The sequence below is a fragment of the Lynx rufus genome, unplaced genomic scaffold (assembly GCF_022079265.1).
Source record: "Lynx rufus isolate CCGP_SWC_20201006 ecotype Redwood Valley unplaced genomic scaffold, mLynRuf1.p SCAF_16, whole genome shotgun sequence".
In the NCBI taxonomy this organism is placed as follows: domain Eukaryota; kingdom Metazoa; phylum Chordata; class Mammalia; order Carnivora; family Felidae; genus Lynx; species Lynx rufus.
This window is the reverse complement of record NW_025814830.1, coordinates 40,699,097-40,712,142: the sequence shown is the minus strand read 5'-3', so window position 1 is coordinate 40,712,142 and position 13,046 is coordinate 40,699,097. Positions and strand designations below refer to the sequence as shown.

The window sequence follows — 13,046 nt, the reverse complement described above, 5'->3', positions numbered from 1 at the left end:
ATCAAACGCCACATGTGATACTGGATAGGATCCTTTGCCAGAAAGGAAAAGGAGAGGTTGCTGGGACGATGGGCACAATGTGAATGGGGTCTGCGGATTGGGGGGTAGTGTTGTGCCAGTGTTGATTTCCTGGTGGGGAGGGCTGGACGGTGGCAATACAGGACGGTGTCATTATGTTTGGGAGGTACACACTGAGAATTTAAGGGTGATAGAGCATCATGTCAGAAAAGACAAGAGATGATAATGGAACAAATATAAAATGTTAACAATTGGGAAATTTGGGTGAAGAGGATGTAGATCTTTGTTTCGTACCGCTCTTGAAATGTTCCTGTAGGTTTGAAACCATTTTAACATAAACAGAAAAAAAAAAATACAAGTCTAAAAGCATTTTTTTATTTACAGTATAAAGGTTACAAAGGTATATATGTATTTATATATATAATACCCTTAAGTTACAAATTTTCATTGTAATGTACAACGCTATATATGTTGAGGTGCAACTCAAGGGGAAGTGTTGTCTATGCATTTATATTTATTGAGTACACATAAAGCTTTTTTTATTATTATTAAGAACACAAATACTGCCCTGTTTTATGCCATAAGTTTTGATTTGGTAGCCTGGTGATACCAGATGATTTGAGAACTAAATCTTAAACAACACTTAAAAAGAAGTCCTGTTTAAATACAGTGTTCTAAAAAGAAGAAAAAAACAGAATATCACATACTTTTAATTTTTTGTAGAAGCATTACTCTAGCCTTCTAAGTCTTAATACTTAACAAAAATTAAAGTTGTGTGGAACAAAATACACACAAGGGAGTATAATCAGAATTTGCACAGATTAGCCATAATAGGCCTTCACAGGTAGTGGTTTGCCACATTATCTTCTAGAAGATCTTGGATCCGGTACCAAAAGGGAAATATTCTTTGGGCACCAAGGTCTTATCATGCTGAAGACATCCAACAGATTGTAAACATAATACTGGAGTCTTATGCAGGAGAAAAAAGTACAAAACTAAAATGGGTTCTTGTAATAAGGGTAGATTTGCTATAGGTGTGAAGAATATCACTGAGAATGATGATTGTGCCAAACCCAAAACTTAGCTGAAATCATTTCCTCTCTCCCAAATTCAGGTAATTCACAAAACAGAGGTGAAAAACATAACCGACACCCATTAGAACAGGACTAAGATAGAAGGCAAGCAATTCTTCCAACTTAGGAGGAATAGACCCTTACACCACAATACTTATGTGCTGGTTCCAATTCCATATAATCGTTAGCACCTGATTGTCGAAGTGTAGGTTTAGAGTAAAGGCCATCACACTGAAGGCAAGCTGGATGGAAGGGACTGTTACTGTATGAAAATTATGAAAAAATTCAATTAGCCTCTCGTTTCCTTGAGGTGTCCTTTTTATTGAGTTTGAATGCCAGAGTGTTCTAGAATAAGTGGAATTTTGCCAGGTTTAAAATATCTTCAATTGGACACACCATCTACCATGTGTAAGGACTTCCAACAAATGAGACATTTAAAGGGTGTAAGTGTGGAAATGAATGGGTCAGCACAATTTAGAAATAGGGGTAGATGAAATAAATATTCAGCTTTGCTATTTATAGTTAAAAGAAACATTTCTTTAAAGTTTATTTTGAGAGGGAGAGGGAGAGAGAGAGAGAGAGAGAGAGAGAGAGAGAGAGAGAGAGAGAGGCGCAGATATGGGGAGAGACAGAATCTCAAGCAGGCTCCACACCATCAGTGCAGAGCGTGACGTGGGGTTTGAACTCACGAACCGTGAGATTATTATGACCTGAGCCCAGATCAACAGTCAGATGCTTAACCAACTAAGTCACGCTGGTGCCCCAAGAAGCATTTCTTTAAAAAGGCTTTCCTGTTGATCCACTTTGGGTAATAGAGCTTAATTGTTGTTGTTGTTGTTGAGATTTATCTTCCTAAGGATGTTCTACACTGTCCTTCCCAAACTAAAGTCTATTTTTTTTTAAGATTTGTATTTTTAAGTAATCTCTACACCCAACATGGGGTTCAAACTCACAACTCCGAGATTCAGAGTAGCATGTTCCACTGAATGATCCAGCCAGGCGCCCCACTAAAGTCTAATTTTGCATTAAAAAACTAGGCATAATGAAAAGACTAACCTACTTAAGTGTGCTTGGAGTTCTTTCATGTTGGCATGGACCAAAGACCAAGCATCATTTTAAACATTTTCCAGTTAGCCAGAGTAGCTGGACTGCAGATGTACTTTGGTAAAAGTATGAAGTGGTTAATTACTTAACCACTGATTGATAAACAGATGGCAGGGTGTAATTGAGAAATAATGGATTATGTGCTACTTGCAGGCAGGAACTTTCTTTTGGACCCTGAAGAGAGCCTATGAAGAGTTGTGTGTTAATAACTGCTTAGTACATGGAATACGTGAATTAATGCGTCGTTAATTAGCCTTGCAGTGTCAGAATTTCCCTAGGCCCCCAAAGAACCTTTTGTCTATGCATAAAAGACTTCTATTACTTTGGAAGAGGTGACAGAACATTCAGGTTCCAAAGGTGTATATGTGACTGGCATAAAGAGGGGCTCAAAAACTAAAACAAAGCATTTGCGTCAACCGCACGGAGCTAAGATTATAACAGAACTGAGTACGGTACTTAGAGGACTCAGAAGTTAGAAATCTATCAGGGTAGCTAATCTTACAATATAATAAAGTATTGCTTCTCTAGCATAGCTTTTTAGCTTCAACCAATCTATTTTGGAGCAATTCAAGAATTATAATTCAGATGGTGGATTTTGTTGAATATAATCAAATATTCATTAGAGAGCAAGCAATCATTTGCAAACGGCCTTCTTTATGAATTACATCAAATTTAGATTCACTTTTAAAACTTAAATATACTTTGGTTCAGTCACCTGAAGTGGGAAGAATAAGAGGTGGCAAGAAGTTTATGTTCAAGTTTATCAGTTTGAAACAAAAGAAGAAATCTCGTTAAAATATTTTGTTGAGTTAATACATAACAACCATTCTTCTAGTTGGTGGTTTAGCTAGTGTAAAAAAAAAAAAAAAGAAAAAGACAACAGATGTACAGGTGTGCCCCATGAGCCTAGTTTTGGTTACCTTACTTTAACTTGAAATTCTATCTTTGATAGAATGAACTTGTATCATTGATCTGCCAGATGTGTTGTGTGTGTTGTAGAGAAATGGTTTCAAATCTGCCACTAAGTAGTCTATTACCAGCATAAAGTAAATTTCAGTTATCAGTACACCATAGGAGTAGCTAAATTGCTCAAAACCACATAATCCTGAAATACAACATGATTATTTTGTAACTGTCTGCCATCACACATTTATTGTCTATACACCCAGCACAGGGAAGGAGACAGCTTTAAAAAAGAGGGAGGGGGGGACTGCTGCTGTCAGTATTAAAAGACAGTATGCAGAAAGTCAAACTAATTCTAGATTACCAAGCAATCTCGAGAGAGAGAACAGCAGCAAATGGCAGATTCTTATGCTTTCATCTTCAGGAGGGGGGTTGGGGGGAAACCGCAATAACATCTTAAATTTAACTGAAAGAGATTTCCAAACTTAAGATAAAATATAATACCACCTGGCATATTATAGACCTGATCGAGATCTACATACAAAAAGAATGAATCGGATTATGGTCAAATTCAACTTAAAGTTTAAGCAGAATCCCCAATTTAAAGAAGTCTTTTTTCCTTGGGTAGATGTTTGATCTGACCGGAGCAATTTGCTTTGAGACCAAAGAGATCTGACATTTCACTTCTTCATGATCAACTAAAAAAAGATGACCTTTGGCTTTCTAACCAGCCATTCATTCATGCCATCAATGGTGGATGGCAGCGACAAGGAAATGTATGCTGGATATTTGGACAGTTTAAATATTATGTACAATCAATAGCTTATAACCAGTGAAAATAAGAACAGTTCAGCGTAAGTGTCCAAGATACAAAACAGCAGAGAAAGTGCTTAAGTCTACAGGTCTTCCCTGAAAGCTTCAAAAATGTTTAACTTTTAAGTAGGTAGGGCTTTTAATAGAATTTGCATAGCAGCGTACAATAAAATTTGCATTAAAAAATATGGAGATTCTTCCATGTTTCTGAAAACATACAAATATATCCACGTGCATATAAATTAATAAACAAGAAGACCTGGAGGTTCTCACAAAATTAAAAAAAAAAGTTCATCATAACCTTTTCTCAAAGTGGTCACACTTTTGTCCATCAAAACCATTTACAGCGAAAACTTCTTCTGGGAGAAACATAATCTTGTCCAGATTCCACACAGCTTAATTTTATTTTTAAGAATAAATTCTAGTTTATTAGCTAAGTGCATCTAATCAACTGAAAAAAGCTTGGTTACCATCCTGCCTAGGAAGATAAATTAGGAAAACAATCAGGGACAACTTTAATCATTTGTTGGTTAGATTAGATTGGTAGGTTAGATTAGAGAAGAAATAAATAATTCAATCTCTCCTGCCATCCAATAATGTTCAATAACAAAGTTTGTGAGGGTATAGCTGATAAAAACATGCACTGTCAGACTTCACCTAGCCTAAAAAGTGCTCAAACATGGCTTTAAAATAGGTGAATGACAAATAAGGTAATATTTTTGATTGCCTGTACAGGTCCCAATATGTAATCTGAACCTGTCTACTAGGTAGGTGAGTTTGCAGTTCGAACTATCTAATAAATACTGTATAAACATACATTTAAGTATTACTTCATATAAAATAATAGATACTAATTTCTAGGTAAGGTTTGTTTGGTAACTTCAGGAAAGGACTTACCTTTTTCAGAATAAGAATGACTGAGCCTTTTCTTTTTCTTTCCTTTTCTTTCTTTTTTTTGGAGAGGAAAGGGAGAAATTTTAAGGAATGAGAAGGAAGAATTTTCACACACCAGGTGGCTACTTCTAGGCTTCTGTGTGGAATATGGAGAAGACGTCTAAGCCCCAGGTCTGGGGCGGGGGGGAGGCGGGGGGTCGAGGGGCACAGGAAGCGATCCACTGGAACAAGGCACACACACTACTCTGCAGGTTCCTTTCCGTTCTACACAGGCAAGCCCACAACATTCTCAACAATTTTCCTAATTCGAAATGAAAAAGAAATGAAAAGCTGTTCTATAAAAGATGTGAAATATCAAAAATGCCCATTTTTAGTTATCATTTGAAAATAATTTGCCATGTTTTGGCATCTTAATACAAAATACATATTAATCAAGGCTGTCCCATCCGTAAAAAGCTCTTCATCTGTGGTTTGAAAGTTCCACAAACACACTTAGTTGAATAACAATCTGGTCACCCACGAGTGGAAAGCTGCTGATGTTAAACAAGCAGCTTAAAGGCTCTTGCTCTCGGGGGTGCTAGTGGTCAAAGGAAATCTCCCACACATTTTCATTTCACATTAAGACTCAAAAGATTTAAAAACCTTATGGACCTTGGTGACAATTTAAGCTGGAACAAAATGAGCCAAAATGGCTCACATGCTTTTCCTTCTCCTGCCCACATTTTCATCACACCTTTTTTAGAGTTCTTTTTCATGTAAGTGATGAGCAGGGTGGCTCAGAAGTTCCCCCTGAAAATATTCTCAGTGGCTTAGCCTTTCACACTAACAAAGAAAACCTCCACCAAATGGCTTCGCTGCAAATCTGTGACTGCATGTGCAACGTTTCAGATTAATAATGCTCTCACTGCAAAGTGTCTAAGCTCCCTTATCTGAGGGTATTATGTGTTGAAATTCTGCTTCCAGAAATCATAGCTGGACCTTCAAGATATTTTTTTTCCTTCCCTATTTGCAAATTTACTTCAGCTGGAGCCAAATACAGGTTTATGAACCTTTAAAACGTAAAAAAAAAAAAAAGCCCTTGAAACACATACTCTAGTATAGATGTCAATTTCCAGTTTTAAGTGGACCACATCATTCATTGTTGGAACTGTAGCTGGGGGGAGAACAGTTCTCTCTCCCCAGCCTGTGCATGTGGTTATTCTCACCGTACACAAGGGGAAGGAGGACCGACTTATGGGCACAGGGAAAACAGTGGGGTTACAATGTCTAACTCAAACTCTGTTCATGAGTCTGCTCTTTCAAATGTCCTACCTAGGTCAGTCGGCACTCACACCAAATAGCTCGTGTTTTCCACATGATTGTGGGGTTTGTTTCCTTCCTATTTGGAGTGCTACCTTCCTCCACTCTCCAAAGAGCTCACACCCTCTTACGGCATACCTCATAAATCTAGTGAGAGCTCGGCATAGACTTTTCTTCGGAGAACACAGAGAACATCCAAGTCAATATTACCTTCTCTTTCAGATCTGGGGACTGTGGTAATCTTGACATTTTAGACAGCTCTTATATTATTTTGAATGTTTTCAGATATATACCTCCTTCATAATTAGGAAAAACAAGCTGAATGTGTTTCTCTAATACTACAAAATCAGCAATCTTACTGCTACTATGTCCTAAAGATGATGTCTGGCAATGCTTAGCAAAACCCAGGTAGCTATTCCATGGTCTCGTCACCCTGCCCGCTGTCGAACGCATTACTACACCAACAGTGAGTCTTGAATTAGCAGCTGCCTGTCTGTACCAATCTGCTTCCACAAAGGGCCAGGGCCAGGGCCCTGCATGGGCTCACAAAACCCAAAGCAACTCAACATGATGTTTGTGAAGAGCTGCCTTTATAGTCTACTCTTTAAACAAGCAGGCTCTCCAGAATTTATCTTCCGCAATGAGATCTGCCCACTAGAAAAGATACTACTCAGGAAATCCATCTTAAAGACTATTCCTCAAAACTAGGATGGATTATCTCCCTGGAATGGCAGTGATATCCAGTTATTCATATAGTGACTAATAAAGCTCCACTAACCCTAACCAAAGGCACATTTGGTAAGCAATAAAAAATGGCTTAGGCTAAAATGAGGACTTTCTTTTAAAATAAATCTTATTCCCTGGCTCCTACCAAAGATAAATCAGAAAAATCTAAAACAAGCAAAACTCTTCTTTCAAATCAGTGGCTTCCAACTCGGTTACCACTAGAAAAGAAGTGGAAGGCAAGGCAAATAAAAATTTGCAAGTTCTAAGTCCTAAAGTTAGCACTTATGAGTGGCAAAGCTTGTGATGTGATGGGAAGTGATGGCCAGGGTGGGATGCAGGAGAGCCAGGACACATGGAAGAACACTTGGGTGTGCAATTCCAGGACTTCCTAGGGTGGAAGGAATAAATGACAGCCAGCTCCAACAGAATGTATGACCTATCTGGAATGGCCAAGAAGCACAGGCTGCTGCCAACTAGCACCTGGGAAGAGATGGTCAAATAAAGCAAGAGACCAAGGCTAAGCTTGAAACAAATCCTGTAGGAAGAAAACGAAAACAACTCTTCGATATTTGATTACGTCCCAAAAGAAACCCCACAATGAGCCATCCTTCTTAACAGGGGAAATAAACCTAGTTACTTAGAAACCACATTAGGAAACTATACAGTCAATCAACAGCTTCATGTTGGAGCTTATTAGAGTACTAGAATTTCTGGCCAAGGTAGCTTGTGAAAGGCAGGCTCTTCTTTAAACATGGTTACTGTTCAGCAGTGATTTGCAGGTCCTTGTCAAGGCACTGTGCTGGAGGAGAGAGAGCTTTCTTTTTGTGCTTTTTTTTTTTTTTTTTGAGGTGGAAATACTTCTTGTGACATTCAAGACTCTTTTCTGATTTTTTGCTGCTCATACAAGCAGTCCCATACGAGTGACTTTGGCTGACAAGAACGTGTGCAACACAAATACAATCGGCTTCGGACAAGAGTGCAGGTCCATGGTCTGTGGAGAAAGCGCATCAGTTAGCACTACCATACACAGAAGCTTTATTTACAAAAAAAAAAAAAAAATTGAGGTTTATTTTCAGAGACAGTGTGTGTTGGGGGAGGGGCAGAGAGAGGGAAAGACAGAATCCCAAGCAGGCTCTGCAATGTCAATGCAGAGCCTGACACAGGACTCGATCCCACAAACTGTGAGATCATAACCCAAGCAGAAACCAAGAGTCGGATGTTTAACTGACCGAGCCACCTAGCCGCTCCTACCCAAAAGCTTTAATAAACAGACACAAAATAAGCAAATTTGGACGTGATGTTCTACTTTTTAAGAAGAATTTGGATTAAGAATGTCCCAGATTTATAGAAATTCTTGGGAGTTTCTTAAAGCCACAAATGAAAGTATACTCTGAAGTAAGATCATTCAGTGGAGGAATTAAATGCTGGTGTGAGCTCCCACATCACAATCAGAATACGACTGGTGGTGTACCAGATCCCACTATGCCTGGTAGAGAGAACTAAAAAGTAGAAGATGTAAAAGAAAGAGGAATATCCTATATGGAAACCATTCATTATGGTTATATTCCCAGGAGGAAATCACGGTGAACTCAAGTGAAATGTGACTATGGATGGGTATGATTTTTGACATCCCTCATAGGTTTGTAATGGGAATGAGAGCTCCCAAGGCTCGTTAGAAGGGCTAGCTATATTAGCACAAGTGTCTAATCTGGATGGCTGACACCAGATGAACAAGGAGACCTGGCGTCAGGCTGAGTGAAACGAGTGATTCGTCAATCATTGGCACTGATACATAGACTAGGAATTGGACCTTGTTAACTACGCCTTTTAAAGAAAAGTAAAACCTGATTCAAAATATAAATTACAGAGCACTAATTTCATCATTAAACTTTGTATATATTAAGTATAAAGCAGGAATTAAAACTATATAGCCAGGGGCGCCTGGGTGGCTCAGTCGGTTGAGTGTGTCCGACTTCGGCTCGGGTCATGATCTCACAGTTCGTGAGTTCGAGCCCCGCGTCGGGCTCTGTGATGACAGCTCGGAGCCTGGAGCCTGCTTCACATTCTGTGTCTCCCTCTCTCTCTGCCCCTTCCCTGCTCATGCTCTGTCCCTCTCTGTCTCAAAAATAAATAAACATTAAAAAAAAAAATTCAAACTATATAGCCAGGATTGCTCTAACACCTGGCTTGCTTAATGACAACTGCTAATAATAATTTAATAGGTTAATTTAATAGAAGCATTTAACTCTCTCTAATGCTTCAGGCTTTTGAAAAGCCCTGGTCCACGCCCCAATCATAGTCTCCTAAAGGTTTATCTTTGAAAATAAGATTTTTAGACATAATTTCTTATTTGGAGGTTGAACTACATTATCTCTAAGATCTCTTTCAGTTATAAAATTTCAAGATTCTGTTTTGCAAATTTCCACCTATGGTGATTGTGTCAAGAGACATAATAGTTCATGTATAAAATCTGAACTACTGGCTGAAAACTGGTAAGAGAGACAAGGTATTATTTTACTCCTTTATCTTATGATTTCTGAAGTATACTCAACACACTCTGTAGTTCACTAAGGGAAATCATGAATTCCTGTTGACATTTTTTTTTTTTTTAAAGACAAGGATATCAAAAAAAGAGCATAACTGTATGGAGATACCCATGTATCTTTTTTTCTGATCATCACAATTTCTGTAGCGACCAAGTCACTCTCTTACTTTTAACTCTTATCTCAACCAACTGCTAATAATAGCAATGGATAGAATTTATTTATTATAGTTTACCAGCTTTTGCACTTTATATCTCATATTCGATAAAAGCCTGTATCTTAAAAGGGCTGTATTTTTTTATACCATTCAAACAAAACTTTTTTCTTTTAAGTTTATTATTTTGAGAGAGAGAGAGAGAGAATATGAGCGAGGGGCAGAGAGAGAGGGAGAGAGACAATCTCAAGCAGGCTCCATGCTGGCAACAGTGAGCCCAGCACAGGGCTCAAACCCACAAACCGTGACATCATGACCTGAACCGAAATCAAGAGTCTGATGCTAAAGTAACTGAGCCACCCAGCTGCCCCCAAACAAAACTTTTTAAAAAGGGAATGATTTTTGGGCACCTGGGTGGCTCAGTCGGTTAAGCATCCAACTTCGTCTCAGGTCATCGTCTCATGGTTCGTGGGTTCGAGCCCCGCATCGGGCCCTGTGCTGACAGCTCAGAGCCTGGAACCTGTTTTGGATTCTGTGTCTCCCTCTCTCTCTGCCCCTCCTCTGCTCACACTGCCTCTCTCTCTCTCTCAAAAATAAATAAATGTTAAAAAAAATTTTTTTAAAAAGGGAATAATTTCCTAATGTGGGGAACAGAAAACACACACACACAACCCCCCAAGCCCAAACCCAATACATCTTGAAGAACAATTTTCTGATTGCAAATGGACTATCAGTCCATAATTTTCTATACAAAAGGTAAGAAGCAATGAGAAAACAAAAGAATATTTATTAGAGTAGACATGGTTTTCTGTGACACTCTTACCAGTTCTCCCTCAGGACCACCAAAATCCAAATACAGATTTCTGATGCCATCATCAGCAGACATTTTCAGCCTTTCAAAGGGGTAGCGGTACAGTATGCTGCTGGAACCTCCATTTTCCTTGGAGACAGTGAACCCATTTTCATAGTGGACAGTGAGTCTTACTTCTTGGCCATTTAATGTGCAGCCTGTTGGAGACAAGCAAAAGCCATCATTAATAATGTTACTGCTTCAGTTATCAAGTGGAAAAGAATTCTTCTGACTGCAAAAAAAAGGAAAAAGAATCTTCTTTTGAGAATGTGCAATACCTAACCTACTTGGAACTCCGTCAAGTAAATCTTTTTCTGGTTGCTTGCATCCACATCTTGATGGAGATGAGAAAGAGATGGCCATAACTCTCCACGACATCTGATTTGATTCAGTTTAATTCAGTGAGAGTATCAATTAAACACCTGTGCTGGAAGTAGGCTGTGTGAGTTACCGGAGAAGTAACAGGCATGGTCCCTGCTCTCCAGGACTTCATAAATGAAAGGCATAAACATGAAATCCCTAACCACATGAGGTAGAATAGATAGAACACGACTAACAATAGAATGAATAAGGCCAAAGTCAAGGAAATGTTTCCTGGAGGAGATGGCACTTCAGATAGGCCCTAAAGAATAGGTCAAACTTGGGGCGCCTGGGTGGCTCAGTCGGTTGAGCGTCCGACTTCAGCCCGGGTCACGATCTCGCGGTCTGTGAGTTCAAGCCCCGCGTCAGGCTCTGGGCGGATGGCTCAGAGCCTGGAGCCTGCTTCCGATTTTGTGTCTCCCTCTCTCTCTGCCCCTCCCCCGTTCATGCTCTGTCTCTCTCTGTCTCAAGAATAAATAAACGTTAAAAAAAAAAAATAAAAAAAAAAAAGAATAGGTCAAACTGCATAGGCAGTGAAGTATGGGAAGGTTTCAAGTGAGCAAGAAGGAACCACCAAAGGAGCAAAGGCAGAAATGCCTTTCAGGGGCAGTAACATGGTTTGGTTGGTATCTAGGAAGAGGACAAAGATAGTGTGTATTATCAAAGGCAAAGGCTATAGTTGGCAAAAGTCATACAGTCGGACCTATCAAACATAAAATTCAAAGGGTTGATCTGAATTGACAGGACAAAAAAATTTTTGGTCATCAAGATTGGCAAATAAATGTCTTCTCTCAACACTGGTAAAGTTTCTGTTCCATTAACACCTGAGCACAGTTTTGTTGTTAGTGCAGTGTTGTTGGTGCTACAAGCGTGAGGCCCTCTGAGACCTGGGAATTCACATAGCAGTTTGTCAGTTCAAGTCCCGAGTCAGACTCTGCACTGACAGTACAGAGCTTGCTTGGGATTCTCTGTGTCCCTCTCTCTCTGCCCCTCCCCTGCTCTCTCTCTCAAAAAAATAAATCAACTAAGAAAAATAATCTCTGGAGGTAGAACTTGGGCATCAGTATTGTTAAAAAAAAACTCTCCTGGGGGCACCTGGGAGGCTCAATGGGTTAAGCATCTGATTCTTGATTTTGGCTCGGGTCATGATCTCTTGGGTTCTTGAGATCAGGCCCTGCTTTGGGCTCTGCGCTGACAGCATGGAACCTGCTTGAGATTCTGTCTCACCCCCTCTCTCTGCCCCTTTCCCACTTGCACATGTTCTCTCTCTCAAAATAAATAAATAAACTTAAAAAAAAAGCACAACTCTCCAGGCTATTCCACTGTGCACAGAGCATTAATACTGTTTTTTGGGCACAATTCCTGATGATTAGGCTAACCTTATTTAAATAAGTAAATATAAGACATTGGGATTGGGACGAGAGGACCAGTAATACTCCATTATTCTCAGTCCTAGACTTCACAGAAAATCCTCAAACTAAAATTCTAATGTTTCTTCTAGCTTCTCGGTGAATATTATATTGTAACATTCTTTAAAGCGATGGTTGTGGTGATGAGGTTAACTCATGGCTCCTTAGGAAAAAAAATAAAAATTACTGTTTTTTTCCCATTATTATACAAGTATGATATAACTTTAAGAAGTGAGACATAAAAGTAGCCTATTATTGCACTTGGAGTTAGGTATGGAGTAAAAGCCAGGGATGTCAGGTGTATAAGACAGTATCTTCCTCAACAGCTAGGATGTGGATGTACACACCCACCCATCCTCTCCTCTCTCTGTCCGTTTGTCCCTCTTCCAGGGACAAGGCCAATCCCTCCAACTGTGCTTTGGATCCCATCCATTCCCACCGTCTCAGAAACTGTCCAAGGTTGATTATTCCTTCTTCCTCTGCATTTTCTTTTTTTTTTTTTTAATTTTTTTTTTCAACGTTTATTTATTTTGGGGACAGAGAGAGACAGAGCATGAATGGGGGAGGGGCAGAGAGAGAGGGAGACACAGAATCGGAAACAGGCTCCAGGCTCTGAGCCATCAGCCCAGAGCCTGACGCGGGGCTCGAACTCCCGGACCGCGAGATCGTGACCTGGCTGAAGTCGGACGCTTAACCGACTGCGCCACCCAGGCGCCCCCTTCCTCTGCATTTTCAACATTTCCCTTTAAACTAGATCTCTCCCATTAACCTTTTTAAAACTTCAGGTTTCTCTCATTATTGGAAGAAATGCCATCACTTGACTCCTTACCTTCCTCTTTCTCTCTCTCTTTTTATTTTTTTATTTTTTATTTATTTATTTATTTTTTTAATTTTTTTTTC

General features: G+C 39.4%; 1 protein-coding gene across 1 annotated transcript in view; it reads right to left on the bottom strand.

The window, feature by feature from the left end:
- Positions 1 to 3,319: 3,319 nt before the first annotated feature.
- SNTB2 (syntrophin beta 2) overlaps positions 3,320 to 13,046 on the bottom strand; it is a 107,373-nt gene continuing 97,646 nt past the window's right edge. The window contains exons 6-7 of the mRNA XM_047078661.1: positions 10,351 to 10,535; positions 3,320 to 7,821 (exon numbers count right to left, since the gene is read on the bottom strand). Coding sequence (XP_046934617.1) covers positions 7,729 to 7,821; positions 10,351 to 10,535 — 278 coding nt within the window. The 3' untranslated portion in view covers positions 3,320 to 7,728. The remainder of the gene's footprint in view (positions 7,822 to 10,350; positions 10,536 to 13,046) is intronic.